This window comes from Peromyscus leucopus, chromosome 4 (genome assembly GCF_004664715.2).
Source record: "Peromyscus leucopus breed LL Stock chromosome 4, UCI_PerLeu_2.1, whole genome shotgun sequence".
NCBI lineage: Eukaryota > Metazoa > Chordata > Mammalia > Rodentia > Cricetidae > Peromyscus > Peromyscus leucopus.
The window spans coordinates 19,406,284-19,432,423 of record NC_051066.1 but is presented as its reverse complement, the minus strand read 5'-3'; the positions used below and the strand labels follow the sequence as shown (position 1 = coordinate 19,432,423).

At 38.6% G+C, this 26,140-nt stretch overlaps 1 protein-coding gene across 5 annotated transcripts in view; it reads left to right on the top strand.

Annotated features, from left to right (window-relative positions):
* Positions 1–26,140, top strand: part of Lrp1b (LDL receptor related protein 1B) — a 1,927,307-nt gene that overhangs the window by 1,102,049 nt on the left and 799,118 nt on the right. For all 5 annotated transcript variants that reach the window (XM_037205578.1, XM_028868856.2, XM_037205579.1 and 2 more), the window contains exons 12-14: positions 2,368–2,548; positions 21,178–21,397; positions 23,631–23,820. In XM_037205578.1, coding sequence (XP_037061473.1) covers positions 2,368–2,548; positions 21,178–21,397; positions 23,631–23,820 — 591 coding nt within the window. The remainder of the gene's footprint in view (positions 1–2,367; positions 2,549–21,177; positions 21,398–23,630; positions 23,821–26,140) is intronic.

Sequence of the window (26,140 nt, the reverse complement as noted above, 5' to 3'; positions counted from 1 at the left end):
GCCTCTCTCTAGGGAGTTCTTGAATTAGAAGCTACTTTGCCCCGTGTAATATGTTCTTTTCAGTGTCATCTGACAAGAATGAATGGGAAGAATGTTCTTTTGCCTAGTTAAGAAGAAGAATTATTTTCTGATCAGAGACTTGATGAAGATGTTGAGTTTTCTAGAATAACAAACCAACAATACAGAAATAAGAGAAAGAGGAAAAGAGTCATTTTGTGGCCTGGGCTGACACCCAGAGCCATGGTGTCATCTGGGCCCAAACTGCTGCCATGGCCATGTCTGAGTTCATGTTCCTGCTGTAGCTGGGGTCTGTGTTGATGTTTGTGGCCCGTGTTACCACAGGGGTTATAGGAACCATGTGTGATTAAATCACAGGGCCATGCTGGGCCACCTTGCCATTTGCAGGCAGCCCCAGTGGCCTGGACTGACCAACTCAGCTACCATTCAGGCATATTTTCAGAACCTTGGGTTGGCTCACTCTAACATCTACCCCACTATGACCTGCTGGAGCACATGAAGCGACTGGTCCTGTGGAACAACACACACAGGATCCCCATGAATGGGGCAGTTGTAGGATATCTGAGAGGAGTTTTATTGAGGGTCCAGTGATGATGGTGTTACAGACACCAGAGGCCTTGAACAAGACCAATGACTCACTGCAATGATCATTTGCAAGTGAAGCTGATTGGACAAGAGGGGATCTGTGTGACACATTGTGGCTCCCAATGCCACTAAGAGGAACGAAGAGGTGTTGAAGTGGCAGGAAAGATAGAGGAGTGAAGAGATTTGGGGGTTGTTTTTTTTTTTCTGGTTTTTTTTTTTTTTTTTTTTTTGTAGGGGGATGCTGCAAGGATAAAGGGTGGTTATGGGAGGACTGGGAAATGAATGGAATTGGGGTACATGATGTTAAATTCCTAAAGAATAACTAAAGAAATGATGTTTTTAAAAAGACTCATTTAGTGGAATTGGATCATGTGATAGTGCAGGCTAGTAAGATTTTCATGTGGGGATGAGTCCACAGTACATTTGACATCCATAGCCAGCCCACAAGCATTTAGACCACCCATATACATATTTTTTACACCTTGATGTGCTCTAAGAAGTTGTCCTAGCTCAGGCAGTACAGTTAGAGTTCCATGTGTAGATCGATTATGACCTCAGTGCAGGAGCAGGAGCTGTTTTACCCAGTGTTATAACTTCAGGGCAGGCACTATTATTGCTTTCTCGCTATAGATAGATCAGGGTGATGATTTATTTACAGTGCAAGTAATGTAATTTCCATCTAGAGAGTTATAGTGACTGCTGTGTGTGAGAAAATACAAAAGTTACAAGGCAGGTAGCAACAGTAAAATTTTAAAAACTAGTAGATTATCCATCTTGATTGTTTATACTGAGATTGATTTCAAATAAAATATGATTCTGATATTCACTCTTACAACATGGTAAGTAGAAAAGAGCAAACAGCTATTCTCCACTGTGATAGATTAGGAAAGTGCTCAGGTAGATTAAGCATCAATAAAGTCCAGATAAAATTAAACACTTTTCTAAGCATAGCCACAATTAACCTATAAAGTTATTCTAGTGTTCTGAAGCTTTCTGGATAGTGAACTACGAGCATATGAGCTTGCTTGCTTGGAAGTGTTGACTTTCTTTTTCATAAAACAGAAGGTTTAATTCAGATGAATTTTATGTTTCTTATAGTATCTCTGGTTTATTATTATTTCCTGTACCTTGCAGAAATTTACAGAGGGTCCTTACAATGCACGTACAGGTAGCACCAAGTACACTCATTGGGTTCAAAGGAGAGAGGGAGAGGCCACATGAAGTTGAGATTGAAAAATAGTGGAGCATAGGGGAAGAATTGAAGAGGAAGAAATGGGGGCAGATAATAATGAAATGCATTATATGAGATGTGTTAAATTCCCAATAAAAATGTAAAATATCCAGAGGTTTTGCACATGTTCTTAAATGTCTCTGTTCATACTTCATACATTTCTACTTATGCTTTTATGCTCATGTAATTTGTGTTTCCCTTTATTCTGTGGGTCACTTTCTTTGTTACAGCCTATGGGCATTCAGTTAAAATAACATATGATTAGTTTGTGAACCCACACAACATTATAATCCTTGTGATGAGAGAGGGTCTATCATTTGCATAACAAGGCATTTAAAATAAAATTGAAAAGAATCTATGAAAAAGTGGAAAATCAAACTATAAAAATCTAGGATTTTTTGTTTTGTTTTGTTTTAGGGTTGTTTTTTTTTTCCTGTTGTTTTGTGATACTTCATTAAGTAGAGCAGTAGTGGTGGAAACTAGTTTGACCTAACTACATGATTAGTTTCTTTCTTATTCTTACATTTTTATAGAACTGGATAATGTAGAAGGCATTGCAGTTGACTGGATTGGAAATAACCTTTACTGGACAAATGATGGTCAAAGAAAAACCATTAATGTGGCCAGGCTGGAAAAGGCTTCTCAGAGCCGGAAAACCCTGCTGGAGGGAGAAATGTCCCACCCCAGAGGAATTGTGGTAGATCCAGTCAATGGGTATGTAAGCCTGCTTTTGATTTTTTCCGTTTCATACGTATTAACAATGGCAAGGTTTTTTAGGATTCATATGAAATAGTGAATTTCCACAGGAATAGACAGATTCAAAGAATTTACTTGATGAGTTCCGCTCCTGGAAAATATATTAGATAAAAACAGCAAAGTTGAACTAAATAAAATAAACAATTATTTGTTTATAGGATATGTTACTTAAATGTTTTCAAATAAGCACTACATTAGACAACCATATATTTTGCAACTAATCATATAATCAGAGGCTCTATTGGTTAAACTTTTAAGCAAATGAAGTTTTGTGTATTGAGAACTAATACACACATTCTGTACATTTAGTATGAACTAGGTATTTTGTTAAAGTAGTTACTATGTTCCTGTCTGTAACAGTCACAACAGTCCTTTGAATAGTTGCTGCTCTTATTCTCTTCCTTTGAATAAAGAAATAAGGAATCATGGATCCAATTCCATGCAATTGCTGACAGAGTGATTTGAAACCCAGGCAGTGTGTCCACAACGGTTTCTTACGCACTCCATTCTATTCCTTATTGTACATATATAGTTATTTTAAGCTTATTTATGGTTTCCACATGGGAATATCACCATACAGATTTGTGCTACTTGGTCAGAATGAAATATTAAATGTAATATTTTTATTTTTTCTTCAGACCTATGGTATGAACACAAAATCATATTTATAAAATATCAAAGAAATGTGAAAATTCCTAACAGAAATTAAACATTAAATGAATAGATTACATAGTTTATATTTCTAGTTTCTATATGAATATGTCCTTCCATAGAAAGAAAATATGATCGCAAATGGATGTTCTTTTGTTTCTGTGCATACGTTAAAAAATGAATAGTGTGTGAGGTGTCCATAGTAGTCTGAGATCACTGAAGTGCAGCTTCTAAATAACTTCAAATATAAGCAGGGTATATCTACCTAGGGAGTAGATGAATCACATGTGTGTTTTAGACAGAAATAACTATACTTTCATTCTGACATTTTCTGTATGGCTTTCACAATTATTTGTTCTATTCTTGAAATATCCATTTCATGTTGTCTAAATCCACTTGAATAAAACTTTTCTTGGTGAAGATGAAGTGGTAAGAGAGATCAAGACCACAATACAGCTTTGTGTTTTCTTTTCAGTGAAAGGATTGACTTGGAGGTAGCAGGTTCACCCTCATTTTAGAGAGCCTAATCTTACTTATGTCTGAAATCTGGTTTAGAAAGCAGTGGGAGTAGCCATCGATGTCTGTGGCACAATTTGTTCAAGCAGTTATTGAAAACGTGTCTGGCAATAAAAAGGAAGCATTAGCCCAGGAAATTTTATTCCAATGTTTAGAACTTTAAGTAAAATATTTTCAGACTGGGGACTTTATGTTTTCTTTTGCTCTCCCATACCACCAGCTTTTAGAAGTACACAGTGGAACTCATCATTTATTGCAGAGAGATTCTTCATCAAAAGAAGCTAGGATCAGTAAAATATTACTTCTTTCTTTAGTTAAAAACCAAGAAACTTACACGTATCAATAGAAACACAGAGGGTAATAACTGCCCTCCAGGAACTTGTGACTTTGTGTGAATGGGACACACTCACATAGTTACAAGTGACAGATACTGGGCCATCTGTGATAATGTTGCTCTATTCACAACAGCAAGAAAATGGAACCAGTGTAGATGTCCTCAAGAGATGAATGGATAATGAGTATGGAATATATACACAATGCAGTTTTACTTAATTGTAAAAAAAATGAAATTATAAAATTTCAGGAAAAGACACTAAGGTGACTCAGACTCAGAAAGACAATGTTTTCCTGTTGTCTCCTGTGTTCCTTTGGATCATGTTTCTATGTATGTACGCATATAAGTGGAGGTAAGTGTGGATATAGGCTAGAAAACCAGAGGAAAAGCCCACCGCAGGAAGAAAAGAGGCATTGATGAAAGGTAGGCAAAGGGCATGTGTGACATGAAAACAGAAGCGTGCGAGGAAGGTAACCAACCATAGGAGGGGATAAATCAGTTGGAGAAGAACTCAGAGAGAATAAAAATAACAAATTGTGTTTGAAAATGCCACTATGAAACCTAATGTATATGTTAAGTTTGTTAAATAACAAAAACAAAGAAGAGTAAAAGGCAGAGCAGGGGCAAAGGAAAGAATGATGGAAAGGGAAGGTGTAAACAGGAGGATGTTCTCAGCCTGGCAAATGAGTTTGACCTCATTTAGTTAACAGATTAGTTTTAAGGGTTTCAACATAAAAGCCACATTTGCATATTGGAGGCTCCTTTAGATCTTAGCATTCCTAATAATGACAGAGAGGTGGACATGGCAGCAGGAGATACTGAAGGATTACACCCAGAGGTGACAACGTGACAACAGGATAGAGCTGCAGAGTGAACAGAGCTGGGGCAATGTCCCTCATGCAGACAGCTACAGGTGAATCCACTCCTTTCCAGTTTGTCACATGTCACCCTGTATACAACTCAATAGCCCTCAAGTTTGTACTTCTACGCACATCATCTCTGTGAGGTATGTCCACAGCTGAGTACATGATTTCCACAATCAGAATCATAAACTGCCCTCTGAAGTTAGAGTGTGAGACCACACAGTTTAGCTATTAGGTAGATAATGTGTCAATAAACCAAGTAAGTCTTCAATGGGAAAATGATTACTATTACTTCTATGGCAATGACGATTTTAAGGATTTACATATTTCAGGAATTCACTGATTAACACTACCTTTCCATTTGTGAGCATAATTATTCTCAACAAACCCAAACTTGGTGCTTCCAGTAAAGTTATAAATAAGGGATGTCTATCTCCTAATTATTATAATTTTAATTGGAATTAGCAGACATTCAGTATTTAATATTATACAAAGAGTATGTATAACACATATTCTAAAAACATCACTAAGAAATCAAAGGAAGACCTGATCTTTATTCTTGTCTGCAGATAGGTTGGGAACAGACTGTACACAGACATTGCATTTTAACAGCCCTTTAACGTAAAGGTAGAGTCTTTTTGTCCGCATTAACTGAAGGCACTGATGAGCAGCCAGAATTCTAAATTATTTTATTTTATCTTGTTCCCTACTTACTTTATAGGCTATATTGCTGCTTTTGTATATTTAAGATTTATCATTTTCTTGATTATAAGAAATTATAATCAAGAAACATTATTGAAATGTTTAAGCAGATGTAGATAATTGTAAGGTAAAAGGCCTGTGCCCACTTCTGGTTTTGAAAACGTACTAACACTCACCAATCTCTGAGCTCGAAACCCTACCAATCCCTGAACTTGAAAACCCACCATCAATTTAATTCCTCAGCTTGAAAATCCACCAGTCCCTGACTTCAAAATCCCACCAATCCGTGGGCTTGGCTTGAAATTTTACCAAACCCCACCCTAGAAAACTCCACCTTGGAAAATTCTACCCCCTAGAAGCCCTATATAAAGCATGCTTCCTGCTCAGTTCTTTACTGTTTCTTGCCCAGGCAGAGGCAGCCACTCTCTTGTGTCTCTCCCAGTAAATATCTTATGTGAGATTTGTTGTTCAGTATGACTGTGTGGTATTCCTTGACTTCTGACTGTCAGGATACCTTTCCCTTCAGAGCTGTAACACCTTCGTTGGGGAAGTTTTTCCCTCAGAGCTGTAACACTTACATTGGTTCCCTAACTGGGCTAGGCTCTCATGGTGCCTGCGCTCTCCCTCAGTGTCTGAGCCACACTAAGCCCTTATCCCTCATCTCCAACCCAACCTCAATTGAATCAATCACTTTCAGGCTCACTGACTACTCAACTTTGGCTTTGCACTTCCCAGCAGCAACTTGGTAAATTCCCTCCTTCCATTGGTAAAAATGCTTCCCTTAGTCCAAAGAAGTAATTGTTGAGGGTTCAGCACCCCTCTGGTACTCTTGGAGGCTGAGGTACCCCCAGCCATGGTCTTCAGGGATATGGCTGGCCCTCTCAACCTGACCCCATTCTCCCACACTTAGAGCTGTAATCCTGCAACTTGCTTAAGCCAAACCAGACGATTGCACCCCTTCCTGCCTACCTCTCCCATCTTCCCTTCGGAGCTGCCCATAATCCCAGAGCTCCTCTAGGCCCTTTTGCTGTTCTGTTCCCAACCCTTTCCTGTGGATGAGACCACACACTCCTGAGCTCAGTTATTTGGTGCCTATAGTCAATTCTTGGGGACTCATCCAAAGCCCTGGTGCAGACTCTGCTCTGTTGAGTACAGTGACAACCTGTTGAACAACTTGATCCTCATTAGGTCTCCTGAGTCTTGGACATGTCTTCAACTACAGGCTGCACTGACTTTTTTTCCTCTCACCCTCCCCTTCTCATCTGTGGGAACAGTGTCTTCCATACCCTTTCATTCCCCATTGGAATAGCTTTTAGAAAACCTCTAGCCTCTTTATCTGGCACCCAACCTGAAGGATCCTAAAGTTACTCACCTTTGCAATCAAATACTGCCTCAATACTTCTTAAATAATCAAGGTAAATGACAACCTCAATCCCAAATGTATTCAGGATCTTTACAACTATTACAAGCAATCAGGGAAATGGAAAGAAATTCCCTACATCCAAGCTTTCTTTTACTTCTGCTTCAGCCTTCTCTCTGTTCTTCCTGTTCCCCCACTCAGCTCCTTCTAGCTGTAAAGACCGAACAAATAGATTACTCCATTACTTTGAACCCAACTAAGGAACCTTTCCACTACATCTCAATCTACAGCCCCTTCTCCTTCTCCAGACTTTCCAGTGTCCCTTTCTTACTCCTCAGCAACAGACTGCCTAAATCTACCTTCCCTTGTGCCTAATTTCAGATCACTGGTGGCCCCTAGTCCTCCTGTTTCTAGTTCCCTTTCCACCATGAGAAACCCTCAACCTCCTCCTACCTGGCCTAAACAGGCCAGGTTCTCCTTTCTCAGGACATTGCCAGGGTGTTCACCTTGGTCAGGGTACACATTCCCTTCTCATCAAGCAGGTCTTAGACAGAAAAGAGATTAGAATCTTACACTGCTAACTCATCCTTTATTAAAGTACTCAATCTAACAGCATTATTGCTCATGATGTTTAGATGATTCTTACCAACAATCTTGAAACTAAAGAGCTCAGGTGAGTCTGGGACCCAGCTAAGGTGCACATAGATGAAATCCACTAAATGAACATCAGCCACCCAAAGCCTGAGAACCTCCAGGTCCCTGCTTCAAATGTAGAAGGAAAGTCACTTGCCCTGAACATGCAAGAGACCATGTCAACAATCTTGACCATGTCAAAGATGCCATCAGGAGGGACACTGGGTTATTGATTGCACCCATGTCCCTTGCAGCATTGAAAAATCAGGCCCAGATCACCCTCCAGCCAACCTCCTATGTCTGGCCATTGTCTATTTAAGGGGCCCAGGTTCCATTGGCCTGAACATCACTAACTCCAATAGGGAGCCTCTGGTAGACATCACAGTATCAGGACAACACAACTTCCTTCTGGACATTAGGGCCACTTTTTCAGTCCTGATGGAGTTTTAGAGAGGCACCTCTCCTCATTCCTTTATTTTCAGAGTAGTGTAGACAAAATTCTAAATGGGCTTATTAAATAAGAAACACAGAGCCAAATACAGATTTAAAAACCCAAGAGTTCAGAGCACAAGCAAAGAGCCAAGACTACCTTTAGCTTATCGCCCACTGCTGTCCTTCCCCTGAGAGAGAGAGGGAAAGACCTTATTCCTGTGTGGCTTGTCATTTTATTGCTTTACTGTTCTGCCTTCTCATTGGCTCTATGAGAGCCACATGACTTCCTCATCACTGCCTGTCTATACAGACCTCCTGGTCTCTATGGTTGGTACTGGGATTAAAGATTTGGGTCACCACACTTGGCTGTGTCCCTGACCACACAGAGACTCTGCCTGCCATGTGATCTGAATAAGGGCATGGGCTACCACCGCCTGAATTCTGTTCCTGGCTCGCTAATGACCTCTGATCTCCAGGCAAACTTTGTTTATTAACATACAAATAAAATCACATTTCAGCATAATTAAAATATTACCACAGAGTAGGGGTACAGCCTTACCAGCCTCACCAAAATCCAGCTCTTAGCTATATCTTTAGGGTTAATCCCTTCACCTACTCCTTCCTAGTTGTAACAACCTGTCTCATCCCCTTGCTTGGAAGAGACCTGCTAGCCAAAGTGGGAGCCTATATTTCCTTTGCTCCTCCCATCTGCTTGACCCCAGATTCCCCGTCTCCTCTTCTCCAAACTACACAATATGGCATACCTTTTCCCTTACTGGCCTCTCACGAAGATTCCTCAGAATAGGACAACCAAAACCTCTCTACAGCAAAACATAACCACCCTCTCATCATTCAATTACAAAACTCCACCAAATATATCACCACAGCTCAATAACCACTCTTTCTCCAAAGCCTCAGGGGACGTATGCTTCTCATCTCTGATCTTTTAAGGAAAAAAAATCTTCTATGCCCCATGTCTTCTCCCTTTAACACTCCCATACTTGCAGTTAAAAATTCAGTGGAACTTTGGTTCATGATCACTTATCAAGTCAATAGTGGTTCCTCTTCACCCCATAGTATCCAACCCCTTTACTTTCTTCTCTATCCTCCTGTTTTTTGTTTGTTTTTACTCTTTTCTCTTTTGAGGGACCTGACACACAGCTCCCATATCTATCATAAAAGGAGGCTTATTCTTTCTTATAAGTGCCCAGGAATAGCTTGGCTTGTTTCTCGCCAACTTTTCTTAACTTTAAATTATTCCATCTACCTTTTACTTCTGGGCTTTTGCCTTTCTATATTTCTGTATATCTTTTTTTTTCTTATTCTGTGTCTGGCTGGGTGGCTGGGTGACTAGCCCCTGTGTCACTTCATCTACACCCCTGGAGTCTTCTAAAACCCCTTTTCTCATGTCTTAAAACCTTTTCTCTCTGTTTTTCCTTCTATTTATTCTCTTTGTCTGCGAGCACTGTCTATGATTTCTCCTGCCTTGCTATTGGCCATTCAGCTCTTTATTAGACCAATCAGGTGTTTCAGAAAGGAAAGGTTTTAACTTTAACATAGTAAAACTACATACACCAAAAACAGTTATCAAGAAAGAATTACATTTACAATATTCATTCCATTTTGTATTTAGCTAATTCAGAGAAAATACTCTATTATCTATCTTATCTTAGTGATTCCAAAGTTTTATACCTAATTTACTTTCTATGAAGACTATAACTCTAATTGTTTAGTCTTCAACTCCGTCAAAGACCCAAGGATGTAATATTACCTAACAACAGAGACACCTTACTGCCCGGACAGTCATCCCAAGTTCTTCTGCAAAGTTGGGATATCTTTCTTTGGCCTATGGGCCTAAAGTATCTGGCAGACTTTTCAGTGAAGCAGGAAATTTGAAGGACTGTCATGCCTTGTATTGGCAAAGTTCATCAGTCACTTTCCTCTGTGTCCTGCAGAATGTCTGGCAGACTAGTCTCTGAAGCAGGAACCCTGAAGGATTGTCTACTCATGTTTTGGCAAAGTTCACTGGTCAATTTCCTGTGGGTCCTGTATGCCCAGTTTATATAGCATAGTGTCAAGTAGTCAAGGCCAAATCAGTTTCTTGCCCAAATGGCTTATCTTGCTACAATGAAAGAAAACTTCTATGGAGAGTCTTTGATGCTCATCATGTTTTTATGAAGTAAATTGGTGCTGTCAGGAGCAGATGTATTTCATTTCATGAGGAGCCCTAAGTTAACAAAACATTTGAAATGCCATATTCTATAGGTCTTTGAAGTGTTTGAAGACCATCTTTCTATCTAAAATATATCTCTGTATGATCTTGAAAATATCTACTAATTTGATTGTTATAGATGACTACTAACCTATGATTCTTGATTATCCTAAATAGTTTACAATAATAGCTTTTAAAAACTAGAACTTTCTCTTGCATTTTTAAATGTACTGCATAGGTACAATACCTTAAACAAGTATAGAAACATATATACAAACATTTTATCAAAATTAATTTTAAATTTGTATCAATATGTAAAAATCATGCAAATGCAAAATATCTGAGATTAATAGTTGTATTTTTATTCTATATTCCCTTAAATATAACAAACACTCATGACCCACCAAATAACTAAATGCCTCCTACAATTTAAGTCTGGGGACTGTGGACATTGTTTTCACTAGACTGCTTTCTATTATGTGTGATCAAAGAGATCTTTAGGAGTCCCTGAGAAAACTGAGAAAATGGTCAAGTCCTGGGAAGACCAGCTATAACCTTTGTTGATATATATATCACCTATCAATTTTCAAGAGTTCTCCCTTGATCAAACCTGACCCATATTAACCTGGAAGGAATTGGCAGCCTCTTGTTTCCTGTGGAAACAAAAGAAAAACCACTTCTCCAAAGTAACATACATTTTTTACTCCTTTTTTAAAGTTAAGGCATTCATAAGTTATATAGTTTGGTTTAATCTATTAGTTCATTTCACAATCTCATGTCTGTCAGCAGCTGTTGTTTGCTCATCAACATTCAAGAATTAAAAAATCAACACAATACTATATAGGCTTCAGACTCCCTATGCATTTTCCATTGTTATGGGCCTTTTTCTTTTGTATTATTTTATTTCTCTTTAAAGAACTCATTTTAAACTATTTATTTCTTTCTATGACTATTCATAATCTTTTTACTTTTTCTTAAAAGTAAACACATTGGGAAACACCCTGGAACTTGTTTAGAGGTTTTTCCACCTATACCTCTTTTACTGTGTATCTTTTACCCTTATATGGCCATGTGAGCAAACTTTAAACTGCTAAGCTACCGCTGGGTCCTCTGTGGCCCAGCTCTGTTGACTGGATCTGCCTGCTTTTCAGTTGTTGAGAACCAAGCCTAAAGCTAGCAGCTCAGTTGGAGGTGCATGACCAGAAACTGCATTCAAAGTTCCTAGCAGTAGGAAGCCTGTACCTGTGCTGCCACAAGCATGTTTTACTAAGATAGTCTTTTCTATTTAGCACTGACCTGCAGGCTGAACAACAGCGCCTCTTAAAGAAGTCTTGTCTCTTTTCTTTTTTTCCCCTCCTTTTCTTTTTTCTTTCAGCTTTCTCAGGCCCTATCTGGAAATATAGGGCCCACGTTGGTATGCCATAATGTAGTTGGTTGTTTTTACTCTTTGGGGGCCCACCACTCAGCTCCCAAATAAATCACACAAGGAGATTTATTCTTTCTTATAAATGCCCAGCCTTAGTTTGGGGTGTTCCTTGCCAGCTTTTCTTAACCGGAAATTATCTCATCTACCTTTGGTCTCTGGGATTTTGCCTTTCTCTATTTCTGTATATCTGTTCTGGCAGGAGTCATATGACTTCTTCAGGAGAAAAATTATGAGAATAGGTTGAACAAACTTTCCCTGTGGAAAAGCCAGAGAGACCTTGACCCATTGGCAAAGCCTAGGGACAGTTCATTGCATTATTCTGGGCATGACCCCAGGAGCACATGTCCTATCTGCTCTCCTTGTTTTCACTATGCTGGCCATATGGCTGGCTACCTTTAAGTTCATTTTCTCAGTCATGGTTAAGGTAGCAATTACAAAAGGAAAACTTTCCCCAAAGACTCTCATCTGAGTGAGCCAGAGCGAATGTTGTTAAATACATACAATGGGCCTGATTCAGCCACTAAAGTCTTCAATGTTTCAAGTGTGACCATGAATTTAGGCTTGTTAAGAACAGGATGTTGCCTTTCCAACACACCCTGTGACTAGCCTGAAAAAGTCACAGTAGTTCATGAAGTTTAATGTCAATTACAAATTTGCATAACTGTTATGGGGAGAATGATTTTAACCACAAGAGTCTAGTAGAAATGCAAATAAATAGATGATATCAAGATTTAATGGGAACAGTCTAGGAACAGGAAATAAAGCAGAATCATAGAAACCCACAATGCCTTCATTTCTAATAACTGTGCCAATACCCCAAGAACTTAAGGGAGATGGGCATGAGAACAAGGGAGAAACAGTGCCAACCATTAAGAGTAAGTTTCCAAGTTATGTAGCCTATAGGATGGATGGAAAAACCTGGAAGAGATAGAGTAGTACAGAATGTAGACTAAGTTGATCCAGCTTTGGCTGGCAAGTTGATTGTGAGAACTCAGACCCTACCAGATATAATATTAACCAATAGAGACAAAACTGTCTCTCACCTGCATGATGTTTTAACTGCAAATGCTGCCAATTGGGCACTCAGTTCCACCCATAGGTGTGCCTAGTTAGAAAACTTCCTTGGTGGTTAGCAACAATGCTTATGCTGCTAATGCTAGAGCTATGGATTAAATAGATAATGGTTACCAGTGGGAAAGTAGAAGGAAAGAAGCAAAGGAACAAACTGACAATTACTGTGACCATTTTTAGAAACTTAAGGAAACAAATTTGATTGTAGAAATGTTCATGCAAACCATTGAAAGTGTATAAATAAAAATGCACCAAGCTATCCTGAGCCACTTTTTAACAAAAACAGGTGGTCACAGTTTGCATCATTAAACAAATGTTCCACAGCATAAACAAATGTAACACATCTTAAAATAATATTCTACAACACCCTACCCTCAGAAACCTTTCATTTTTCTGTCCTAGACTTAAATATGCCTTCTTTTCCATTCCTCTCAATCGATCTCCAGCCACAAAACATCTTTGCTTGGACTGACCCAGATACTCACCTTTCTATTCAAATTTTACTGTCCTACCTAATGGGTTCCAAGACAGCCCCATCTATTTGGGAAGGCCCTAGTCTCTAACTTACTCTCTTGCCTCTTTTGAAACACAAGTGTATACATTACATAGATGGTCTGCTCCTTTATAGTTCCTCCCTGCAAATTAGCCAGGCCAACACCTCCACCTTATTAAACTTTCTGTCTGGCTGGAGATATAAGGTCTCACCTTCTATGGTCCAACTTTTCACTCCTCAGGTAACTTATCTGGAAATAATTATCCATCCAACTAAGAAGGCCATTACCCTAAATAGGAAACATCTAATCTAGTCTCTTTCAATACTTACCACCAAGGACAAAATTCTATCCTTCCTAGGGATGACTAGCTTCTTAAGCTCCTGAATTCTTTCTTTCCTCTCACCCATCCTTTATATGAAGAGGCACTTGGCCCCTCATCTGAGCCCCTCCTCATACTCATTGCCAAGCCCTTTCACAAGCTTCAACAAGCATTCTTGGCCTTCTTCTGCAGGCCTTGGCCCTAAATCTTTTGCACTTAACTTCTCACTGTTTGTCACAAAGAAGGAGGTATATGCCTTCATGGTCCTGGGTCATCAGCTGTGACCCTCTTTTGTGCCTGTTGAATACCAATAAAAAAAATCAGTCCATTCTATCCAAGGATGGGCACCTTATGTGAGTGTGCTGGCCACAGTCATGTTTCTTATGTAAAAGAAAGAAGTTATCTTCAGATAACTCCACCTGTTACTGTCTTCTCTTCTAACCACCTGTCCAACCTTCTAACACACAAGGGTCTCCAAACACATTCCACTTCCTGAGTTCTCTGTCTTCAGATAGCGTTGGTAGAGGACACTACACTTATCTTCTAGCCATGCCCATCTCTTAACATTTCAAAGTCAATCCCCTGACCAATCCCAGGCTATGCCCTATCTCACTTTTGCACTGAGACTGTAGAAGAGCTACTGCCTAATTCCACACATATACATGAGGGAACACTACCACAAACCACCTCTATTTGGTATAGAGATGGAAGTTCCTCCCTACACAAAGAAGTCTGAAATGCAGGATATGATATTGTCTAGGAAACTATTGTATTTAAAGTACAAGCCCTTCTAGGTTGAAGCAGGAATGAACAGGCTGAGTTAATAGCTCTTGTGTGTTTCAAAAACAAAGGGACATTCCTTAAACTTTAATACTTACTCCAAGGATGCTTTCCACATTCTCTTGTCACATGCAGGTATTTGAAAGAAGCATGGAATACTAACAACAAAAGGAGGTTCCATAACCAAATTCAGACTGAATTATGACCCTGCTAGAGGCCTCTCAACTTCCCCGGGCCACAGGAATTATCCACAGCAGATTTCACCAAATAGACAGTTCCATTGAACAAGAACAGTAACCAACTCGATGAGACAGCTAGAGCTTCGACTTCTTTCTAAAAGCTATCACTGTTTCTCTTAAAATTTGCCAAACATCTAATCTTACCTCCAGGCATTGGAGCCCTGCTTTTTCCACTCATTAAGACAGGAGATTCCTCCCTGGGTCTGATTGGCAGCTCAACTACATCCACATGCCCACTGTTAGACATTTTAAATGTCTTTTGGTCCTGATAGACACATTTTCAGTATGGGTAAAAGCTTTCCCAACCCTAATAAAAGACCTGTTCTCCTTTTGGGAGAAATTGTCCCTCACTTTGGAGTTCCAACCTCCCTTTGATCAGATAATGGCCCTGAATTTACTCCTCAAATCTCTCAAGCTTTATCTAAAACTCTCAACATCCTATGGCATTTCGCTATTCTCTGTTATTCCCAATCCTTAGGCAAGATCGAACTAACCAATGCTCTCTCAAAAATACTTTTATCAAAATCTCCCAAGGGCTTCATGTTGATTGAGTTAAACTTGTAGCTAGAGTTTTCCTGCCTTGCCCACAGTCAGGACAAATCTCTCTAACCCGCCAGTCCTGCAGCAGCTCAGACTCAACCAAATAAACACACAGAGACTTATATTGCTTAGAAACTGTATGGCCATGGCAGGCTTCTTGCTAACTGTTCTTATATCTTAAATTAATCCATTTCCATAAACCTATACCTTGCCACGTGGCTTGTGGCTTACCGGCATCTTCACATGCTGTTTGTCATGGTGGTGGCTGGCAGTGACTCCTTCTGCCTTCCTATTATTTCTTTTCTCCTCTCTGTTAGTCCTGCCTATACTTCCTGCCTAGCTACTGGCCAATCAGTTTTTATTTATTGACCAATCAGAGTAATTTGACATACAGACCATCCCACAGAATAAACTGCTGCCTTTTTTTTCTTCTGCAACTAAGAGCCCTCCAAAAGAAACCTTTCCTCACCTCCCCTTACAAACTCATGTACGAATGGCTGATTCTACCTCCTGGCATCATGCCCCAGCTATCTCCTGATCACCTTCTTACCCTTTTGTTTTGCTATCTCTGTTCTCTCCTTTGGGACTTCACCCACCATTCTTTGTTCCAGCCCCATCATGACACCCTTTCCTCTTCCATCAATATCTGGGACTTGGTTCTCCTCTCTCCTACTGTTTACAATCCTTCTCCTCTTTCTCCAAATTGGGCAGGCCTTTTTGGGATCATTCTTATTACCCCTATGACTGCTAAGCTCAATGGTTTCTTTTGCTGGATTCATCTTCCTCATCTCAAGCCTTTTATACCATCATCTTAAGATAATCTTCCCTTCTCCATTTTGATCCCAAAAGGACCTTGTTTCCTTAGATTTCAGAAGATACCAAGATCAACCTGCTTGCCTTCAGTCTCAGAATAATGAGCTCTCACAGATCTGCCAAGACCCAAGCCTGACCCAATTGGATCATGAATTTTCTTTCTATCTTGTCCTGCTCACTCCCATCAGTGGCAGGGTTTACGTATGGAGATTTGAGATTCAAGCAACTTATATTTAGCAATACTTCCAGACCACCCTCAGGGTGGGGCTGCAGATTGCTCACCAATCAGTTTTCCAAGCAGATGGTTGTTCGTATAACACCTACATTGACTTCTAAAACACCTGTCCCCTCTGTTTGCTTTTGCTAAGATCAACATTGTAGTCAGATTATTCTTTGAGCTGCCAGCTCACAAATAAGGACATGGAGACTTAATCTATGAAAGCTCTGCCTTAGCTTAGGCTTATCCCACTAGTTCCTATAGCTTAAATTAACCCATTTATTTTAATGTACATTCTGTTGTGTGGCTTGTTACCTCTTCTCTCTATACTGCTCATGCTGCTTCCTCCAAGTTTGGCTGGTAACTCTACCTTCTTCTTCCCAGAGTTCTTTCTTTCTGCTCTGAAGTCCCACCCCTATCTTCTGCCTAGCTAATGGCTATTCAGCTCTATTCAGCTTTTTATTATACCAATCACAGCAATACATTTTCACATATTGTATATATATACATCCCACAACACAAACTAGAGATTACTGTCTACATTACCCAGAGAATTATGGAGGCTGCCTTGTTGGTCCTGTAGAAGACATGATGTATATTCAGGAAAGTGTTCCACCTTTTTTGCATAATAGGGCATTTTCATATCCTAATTAAGGACCCATGGCACCCCAGATAGGAGAGGGAGTCATGGGTAAGCTTTAATATAGCATCATTAACAACTGTCCATCCAGTGTGATAAAAGTACAAAGGGTATTCACCCCATTTTCTCAATTTTTCGCATTTTCAGGTATAGACAAGGCAGAAGTCCTCAAAAGTCCTTCCATCCCTAACATCACCCTTCCTAAACTATATCTATCCTATCCCAGTTCTCTGTCCACATGGTCATTCCATCTCTTGTTTCAGACCTTAACCTCTGCACATCATCTATTAAATACCACTCTGCCTGGCCGTTTTGGAGGATGCTGGTTGTGTGTCTCTCCTGGGTTAAACTCACAACTATCTCACTCACTGGTCTATTAGACTCTCTCACTTCACTGTATATTCAGTCCTCAGAGCCAAATACCACTGTCACTCCTTCTCTCTCCCACATCTGTCTCTGCAGTATCACAGACTGCTTTAATTCCTCAAACACACACTCTATGGGCACTCTGGCTGTATCTGACTGTAATAACCCCTTTACCCTGAGCCCTTATGTCCAAATGTTCACAATGCCTTTATCCTCTGTGGCACTGAAGTTTACCACTGCCTACCAGTTGAGTGGTCTGTGACTTACTTACGCCTGGGTGCTCCTTTTCCTGAAATTAGCAGTGGTACTCAAGGAGGGACCCTTGCCAATTCTCCTCACAGAGCTTATAGCTGCAAGGCTTAACAAACAAATAGTTCAGATCTTATCCCTTCTTGTGGCTTTGGGAATAACTGCTAGTGTTTTCACTGGAACAGCAGGACTAACTACTTCCCTAACTACCTATTACCAGTTTTCCTCTCAGTTTACCAGGACGTCAAATGGATGGCTCAGACCCCCCTCACCCTCCAGGGACAAATACACTTCCTGGCTTTGTAGTGCTAACAAATTCAGTGAGGGTTAGATTTACTGACAGAGGAGATGGGTGGACTCAGACTCTTCCTCAGGGAGGAATGCTGCTTTTATGTCAACCAGTTGGATATAGTAAAAGATAGGATCTGACAACTCCAAACATACCTCCAAGAATATAAGGAACAGGACAATACTTCTGACTGTTGATCCATTGACAGTCTAATATGGAATTGGGTATTGTCTTACCTCACTTGATCTTAACCAAAAGATGAAGAACTGATAGATACTGCCTTCCTTAACTCCTCCCCCCATCTCCTCCTCTTAATCCCACTAGTCACAGTCTGCCTTGTAAACTTCTTGTCTACAGTTCTTCAGCAAGATATTCAAAAGATTTCTAAACAAACTTTTAATCGGTTGCTTTTACAGGATTATCAACCCCTGGCTATGGAACCAGAATCATGTGGCTCCCAACTATGCTCTGATTGTGAAAGTCAAGTTTACCCCCAAGGACTTCAATGGTCCCAATTAGCAGGAGGCAGTCTACTGATAATGGTGCCTTCTTTCCAGACTTCTGGTTGTTTTTAATAATAAACAAAAGGGGAGGATGTAGAGCAAAAGGTCAAGCCCATTTCTGGGTTTGAAAACTTAATAAAATCCACTAATCCCTGAGCTTAAAATCTCACCAACCCCCTGTCTTGGTTTGAAATTTCACCAATCCCTACCCAAATATCTCTACTTTGTAAAACTCTGACCCCCAAGAAACCCTATATAAAACCTGCCCCTACTCAATTTCTGGTGCTTCTCCCCTACCAGAGGCAGCCACCCTATTGTCTCCTCCAATAAGTCTCTTGTGAGAGGTTTGTTGTGCAGTGTAACTTTGTGGTATTCCTAGACTCCCAACTTTGAGGGTACCTTTCCCTTCAGACCTTTAACACTTCCATCGGGTAAGGCTTTTCCCTCAGTACTATAACACTTACAATAATCTCACACATACAGGTCCTCTACCAGACCAACATGTCAAAAAGTGTTTCCAGAAAAATGGATAGATCATCATGTTAAGAAACATAAGCTAAATTCAGAAAGATAAATACTACATTATCTCTCATATGTGGAATCTAGATTTAAGTGTGTGTATGTGTGTGTGTGTGTGTGTGTGTGTGTGTGCCTTGAAAGTAGAAATGAAAAAGATATATTTTCCACTTTAATTAATAACACAAGAACTTTCACATGACCCTAGAACAACACGTATTGTGTGGTTTAACCTTATTCATGAGGGAATTGGAACGTTAGCTCCAGGCTCACTCTCCCACTGTTACAGCTTACACAAATATATGTGTTTAAAAATAAACTTAAGTTCTGAATCAGTTCACAACAATTCTTCATTTGAACAGTGCCCAAACCTGTGTAGACAGGGAATTAGACAGGGAAAACTCCCTGGGTGGTTAGAGACCGAAGAATGACAGACACAGAAACTCTGGGATCAGGCAGGCTATGGGCTCTGATGCAGCCATGTCTACAATGATGAGGAACCTCAGTGTTTGCATTATGTACACACAGAGGGAGGGCTTATCTAATCCCTGTAGGAGGTCTTTGTGGGTCCAAGTCTCTGGCTGTAAACATGGAGATGAGGAATCTGCGGTTGACTAGTTTTTGTACACACTGATCAATTGTCTGTGAATACCCATAATTGACCAGAGAAGAAAGCTCTGCCAATTTTGAGCCATATGGGGAAAAACTTTGCCCATTTCCCATGGGTCCAAGGCCTTAATCCTTTTCAAGTCTGTGCCCTTATCAACAATACACCTTTACTCAGGACTGTTCTGACTTGAGGTTTCATTCAATCCTTACAGAAGAGCAAAACAGTAAACATCCTTATTATAATTTCAAGTCATCACAAGCCTGTGTTGTGTGTGTGCGCATCATGCACATGAATTCATATGAAAACATTTATGTCTGTGAATCAGGATAAAAAACTACAGAGTAATATGTGTATGTCATGATCAACAGGAAATGCTGAGGGGAAAAATTATTCCAGTTTCAAAAATGTGTAATTTAATAATAAGAATTAAAGGGCTTTAATTAAATGACTATGATGATTTTAGAAAATGCCATTAAAGATGAAATATCATGCATTTTATGCACGCTGATTTATAAAAATGAAAGGAAACATTTGTGCCTGATCATGGAATTAGAGAAAATACAGTTTCTCTTTCGTCAGTTCCTAAGTTGTCACAAAGATAAAAGCTCTTGTAGAGAATTCAGGATAGAACAAGGCACACTGACATTCATTCTTACGTTCAGATTAATACTACATCTGGTCTCAGCAGGCAATCAAAACAGCAGTCAACTGTTAAGATGTTTTTTTAAAAAGCTTAATTGATAGGAAATAATGGAGGATAAATTTTCAACTTTGACATACCAACCAATTTGAACACTTAGAGGATTCACAGTCAGGATATAGAATTTACCCAAATTACATCAGAAATTCCTCAGGATCCCCACAAGGGAGGGAAAGCAATGGGGGGGGCATTCTTAAGGCCCCCAGCTTAGATAAGTATTGGGTCTTTAGAAAGCTGTGTCTGGGATGCCAAAATGGAACTCCACTTTAATTAATAACACACGAACTTTCACATGACCCTAGAACAACACGTATTGTGTGGTTTAACCTTATTCATGAGGGAATTGGAATGTTAGCTCCAGGCTCACTCTCCCACTGTTACAGCTTACACAAAAGATTCGTTTTTAAAGGGTGTTTTGTTTGAGATAGAAATTAAAAGCTCAAAATCTCAAGGTCAGTCAACCTGCTGTTATTAAACTTACGTGCAGCTAAATTGTCTTTTGTGGATTTGGGGTAATAATAAGCAGCAATAAAGCATAGATAATTTACATCAGGAAGACAAATTGGATCTGGCCAAATAAAGCTGGTATGACTGTGACCTTTAGAACAAAGACAATCCAGTTGCTTATCTAAAAAAAAACCTCTAATTTATATGAATTAAATACAGTCTGGAGTAGATCATTAGCTGTGCTGTGGGTTCTCATGTCAGCTGCCTACCTTCTAATCACTGAGCCAATTATACATTTTGTGGAACAACATTTAAAGGTAATAATGCATAAAAAAAATCAGGGTGAAAAAAAAATAGATATTTGTTGGTACTTACCACTGTTTTAAATAATGTATTAGACAAGCCTGAGTGGCTGGTGGAAGGTTTTCTGAGATCTCTTAGGAGTAGTAGCTGGTAGTAGAAAGTTTTCTGGGGTGAGGCTAAATGGTCTGTATAGTTGCCTTGGCATTTCTGGCTTCACAGATGTACTCTGGTTTCGAAAGATAAGTGTTTAGATAGAACATGTTAGAAAGCCATTGACATATGGAAGTACCAAACCTGAGAAGTGCTCTCTACAGGGTGGCTACTGGAGATAACAAAATACACTCTTGTTTTTCATGTCCTAGTTGGATGTATTGGACAGACTGGGAGGAAGATAAAATAGATGACAGCGTGGGAAGGATTGAGAAGGCTTGGATGGATGGCTTCAATCGACAGATTTTTGTGACTTCAAAGATGCTGTGGCCAAATGGCTTAACGCTGGACTTTCACACCAACACATTATATTGGTGTGATGCCTACTATGATCATATTGAAAAAGTATTTCTGAATGGAACTCACAGAAAGGTAAAAGACAAGTGCTGCTGTTTTTAAACTATATGCTTCTTCTTCCACAGAGCCTTGTTTGTGCTGTGTTAAAAATACTTTCAAGTTTATTTTTACCCCTCTGAGGTGGCTGCCAATAGTCTCCATGGGGTGGCTGAAGGAGCTGAGCATTAAGCTGTGCAGCTGGCTCTGGCCTCCCAGAGGCCAGGCCCAGCTCACTGCAGTATGCCAGGATTTGTGGGGGTTTTTAAAGAAGCCCTCCTGGTAGCAGAGCTGCTTTTACAATGCAGCCTGTCTACATTATTGATGGATTTTCTGTGACCAAGCAACCCCTCTCCATTTGAATATGTTCAATATTTGCAGCTGAAATTTAGACAAAGTAATTATACTGCACTCATTTGAGTAAAGAACTTTGTGATGCTGAACCTGAAATACATCTAGGCATGGGCTGAATGCCAAGGCGATCAGTGCAAATAAATGTGAATGCACTCTAGTTCATTTTGCTGAAATCCATGTAAAATGCCCTGGCATTGTGGAGTAATACTGACAATTGTGTAGTTGAGGGAAAGACAGAGCCCTAGCTGACAAAATCATCACATTGCCACCTTGTCTTCAGTCATTTAACAACCCAGAACTCAATGAAATGACTTCAGCTTTGAGGTAAAAGGTGAAGAAAGCGTAAGTTAGACATTTCCAAAATGCTTCCTTTGATGTAAGTTCCTTTCTAGATCTGAATCCTCAATGGTAGGCTCATCCTACTCATTAAGAATTCTTTTTAAGAAATAAATAGTACTATAACCAGTTCAGTCATTGGTTATCACAAATCATACTCAACTATTTCCCCAGATAAATAAATTTCATTGGCATGTATCATGATGTCATATAATTCACAACTACTAACTAAATATCTGTGCTTTCTTTGAAGATGTTAATATGTATACTATATATATATATATAATAAATATAACCATAGTATAATTTATATAACTATATATATATTATATGTAGCATATTGTATAAGATGTTAGTAATTTACTATATATATATACACAATATATACAATATATTTATTGCATACATACTAATATCTTAAAAATATACATAATGTGTAGAGTTTCATGGTCATCATCTTTTAGACTTTGATTTATTCTTTTCTTTTAGTATATCATAATTGACTAGCGGATTCACTTAAAAGGAGCATAATTGCCAGTTGTTGGTGGCACACACCTTTAATCCCAGCACTAAGGAGGTAGAGACAGGCAAATCTCTGTGAGCTTGAAGCTAGTCTGGTCTACAGTTCGAGTTCCAGGACATCCAGGGATATTACACACAGAAAATTTGTCTCCAGAAACAAAAACAGAAAAACTCAAACCAACCAAACAACAACAAAAACAAAAAAGGATCATAATTTTAATTTTTATTCCTAACACACACACACACACACACACACACACACACACACACACACGTATGTGTGTGTGTGTTTCTTAAATTTTGAATATTGATTGAAAAAACTTGCTTTCATAATGCCTTGCAGGATGGCTTTATAAGTAATGAAAGGTAACAAGTGAGACCATGTTGGGAGACTAGTGTATTTCCTGTCTATCATCTCTATGTGCAAGATGACTTGACTGTTCTCCTGATTCCTCTATTCAACATTCAGAAGGGAATTAAATAATAACACAAATAATAACACAACTTAATCAAAATTGAACCTCATTAACAACTCACATCTATGTAGAATTAAAATCTTTCCCTTTCTTATAATTTCCTAGATTTCTTTAATTTTCATTGACTCAACTGAACTAGAAAGTCCTTCCCATTCACACAGCCATTTAAACATTTCACTTCAGTTGATTATTGGATGAACAGCATGGGTGTGTGTGTGTGCATGACTGTGAGTTTGTATGTGCATTTGTATGTATGTATCCACATATCCAGTTAATTTTTTAGATTAACTTCCATACAAGGGAATAATAAATATCACATAGAGAGAAATAAAGCTGAGCAAGGCCTCATATCAGCAGTGGTATTTATGACAGAAATTTGAACAAATGAAGTATTGACTATCTCCTTCAAATGCATGTGCCAAAAACTAGAAAAATAACCTTACATTGTAAAAATCTCTCTATGAGTTAAGACTGTAGATTGTTCTCTGGTATAGTTATATGAATATTATTTATTTAAATACCTTTGTTTATAAAGATACTCTTGATTTTGTATAGTATGTTTATATTTATTTCATATTTTACAGGTTGTTTACAGCGGGAAAGAGTTGAACCATCCTTTTGGATTGTCACATCATGGGAATTATGTGTTCTGGACAGATTACATGAATGGTTCCATTTTTCAACTCGATTTGATGACAAGTGAGGTGACATTGCTGAGGCATGAAAGAGCACCCCTATTTGGGCTTCAGATTTATGACCCACGAAAGCAACAAGGTATTAAAAACCTAAAATAATTTTTTCAATAATTCACATGTAATAATATTTCACTATAGTAACACAAAGCTCTACTTTGACAATGCTGATGGTTTTTGTAATAAACATTGCCAGCTCACTGTAGAGTCATTCAAATCTTAGCACTTGTTACCATCAAGATATATTTCTTGGCCTTAAGGAGCCTGAGTGAGGAATTCAGGCAATTCTGCTCAAGAGAAATTGAGGTTTCCCAAACATTTCTTTATTCACATCATGTTTTGTGAAGAATGTTCGTCTTTATACAAAAAAATGTAATCAAAGAATAGTTTGGTAAGCAGTGAGAAAAACTTTCTTACAGTGAAAGGAGGACTTGAATAATTGAAAAAAAAAGATGAATTGCACATGCAGACTTTATTGACAAGTCTGCTTTGCATTGTCTCGTTAGGCTCCAGAGGTAGTTAAAGAATGTGTAACAATAAAGTGGAACAATCTACCCCAACAGCCACATCTCATTAAAATCAGATAGCATTGTTACATTTTATCCTCATGAGTTATTAATATTCATTATGCTACCACAATCACCATGACTCATAACTTAGATATTAAGCACTGAAACCAGCTTAGTAAATGATGTGGTAGATGTTTTATGATTTTTAAATAGTTGCTATTCCTTTATAATGTAGATATCCTTATAAATATTTAATGAGCCTGCATACCAATAAATTTTGAATGAATAAATAGCACCCTTAATTTTCAGATTCATATCTTGTCAGTGGGGATTTCAGTAGCAACAAGGTTTGGGAAGGAGTTTGCATTAAGGTAGTTATCTTAAATGGACCATCTCATCCCTGAGCCTCGGCTTTTCTCCTTTATTAAAAGTTCTCTATCCACAGGCAAATAAAGTGCAAAGAATGCTAATAAATAATGGCTAATTCTTAATGAAATTACGTTTAAAAAGAACAAAATTGATATTATTTGGACAATAAATGAATAATAGAAAAAACACTGTTGGAGAAGGCCATTGTCTCCTCATATTCATACCCACCTCACAACTTTGGTGGCACACTTTTCATTTGCCTGTGTTACACTGGAGGTGCTCCTTTCTCCCTCCCCACCTCTTCACCTCCTTCTCTCCCTTCTTCCCCTTCTCTTTCCCTAGTCAGGACTGGACACAGGCCTCTGTTCTTGCTAGGCAGGAGCTCTTCCACAAGCCCCTTCCTTCTCTTTAGAAACTCCCACTCGAAAGTGTCTCAACTCCCTTTAGCCAGAAGTCAGTTTTACAGTCTTCATAGACTTTAATCTTCTGGTTGTTTTAGAAGGTTGGTTATTAAATTGAAAATGTGACGGAAAAATGTTACTATAAAATGGACTTGGGCTTAAACACTGGCCTTTGATCCTTTTCAGACTTTGTAACCATAAAATACTAAATGTAGAACAGAAATATATCCTTCACCAAATTTCTGTGAGGATCAAATGATTATTTGTTACATTAAAAATAAATCTCACAAGACTTAGTACATGTGAGACAATCCACAACCTGTTCCTGTATCACCTCACAGGAAAAAGCAATCATTTTAAAATTTCCTTTCTATAAATGCAGCCTAAACATTCAAAGCAATAATTTATCAAAGTAATGTGCAACAAACTGTGTAACTCAAACAGAGAAGTATATCTACTCTTTGGAAAATACTATTAGTTTATAATTAATAAGTACTAGCATTGGAAAAGAATTGCTTTTTTAAAAGTTCTTTTACCATTGTAATTCAAAAGATCATAATTACTAAACTCATCATGGATGCTCATTTAGAAATGATTGTGTTCTGTTTCACTTAGAAACTGTGTTCAGTCCAATTGATAATAAGTCCAATTCATTAACTTAGGTGGATCAATCAATTAGTTTCATTTTTCTACCTAATCATCCTAAATCTAATGATCATCCACAACTATACTAATCTTTGAAACATAGTTCAGTATAGAAAGAATTTCTAGTTAGTACTTGTTGGATTCAAGTCAATACTCATTGACTTTAGATAATCTACAAGAAGATATATGTTGTTTTCCATCTTTAATTGTGATCAAGACAAGATAATTGCAAAGTAAAAGGAATTAAGATTTTTAGATATAGGCAACTCATTCTACAGTGGTATAATTTTCTTCCAATGGTCCTTTTCCTTTTCAACTTTTGAAAATAAGATATTAAATTTTAAAATACATAATGAACATAATATTTTGTATCCTTTCCACTAAGATTTAAGAAATTATTTTATGTGTATGCATGTTTTGCCTGCACAGATGTCTGTACACTATGTTGATACCTGGTGCCTGAGCAGACCAGAAGAGG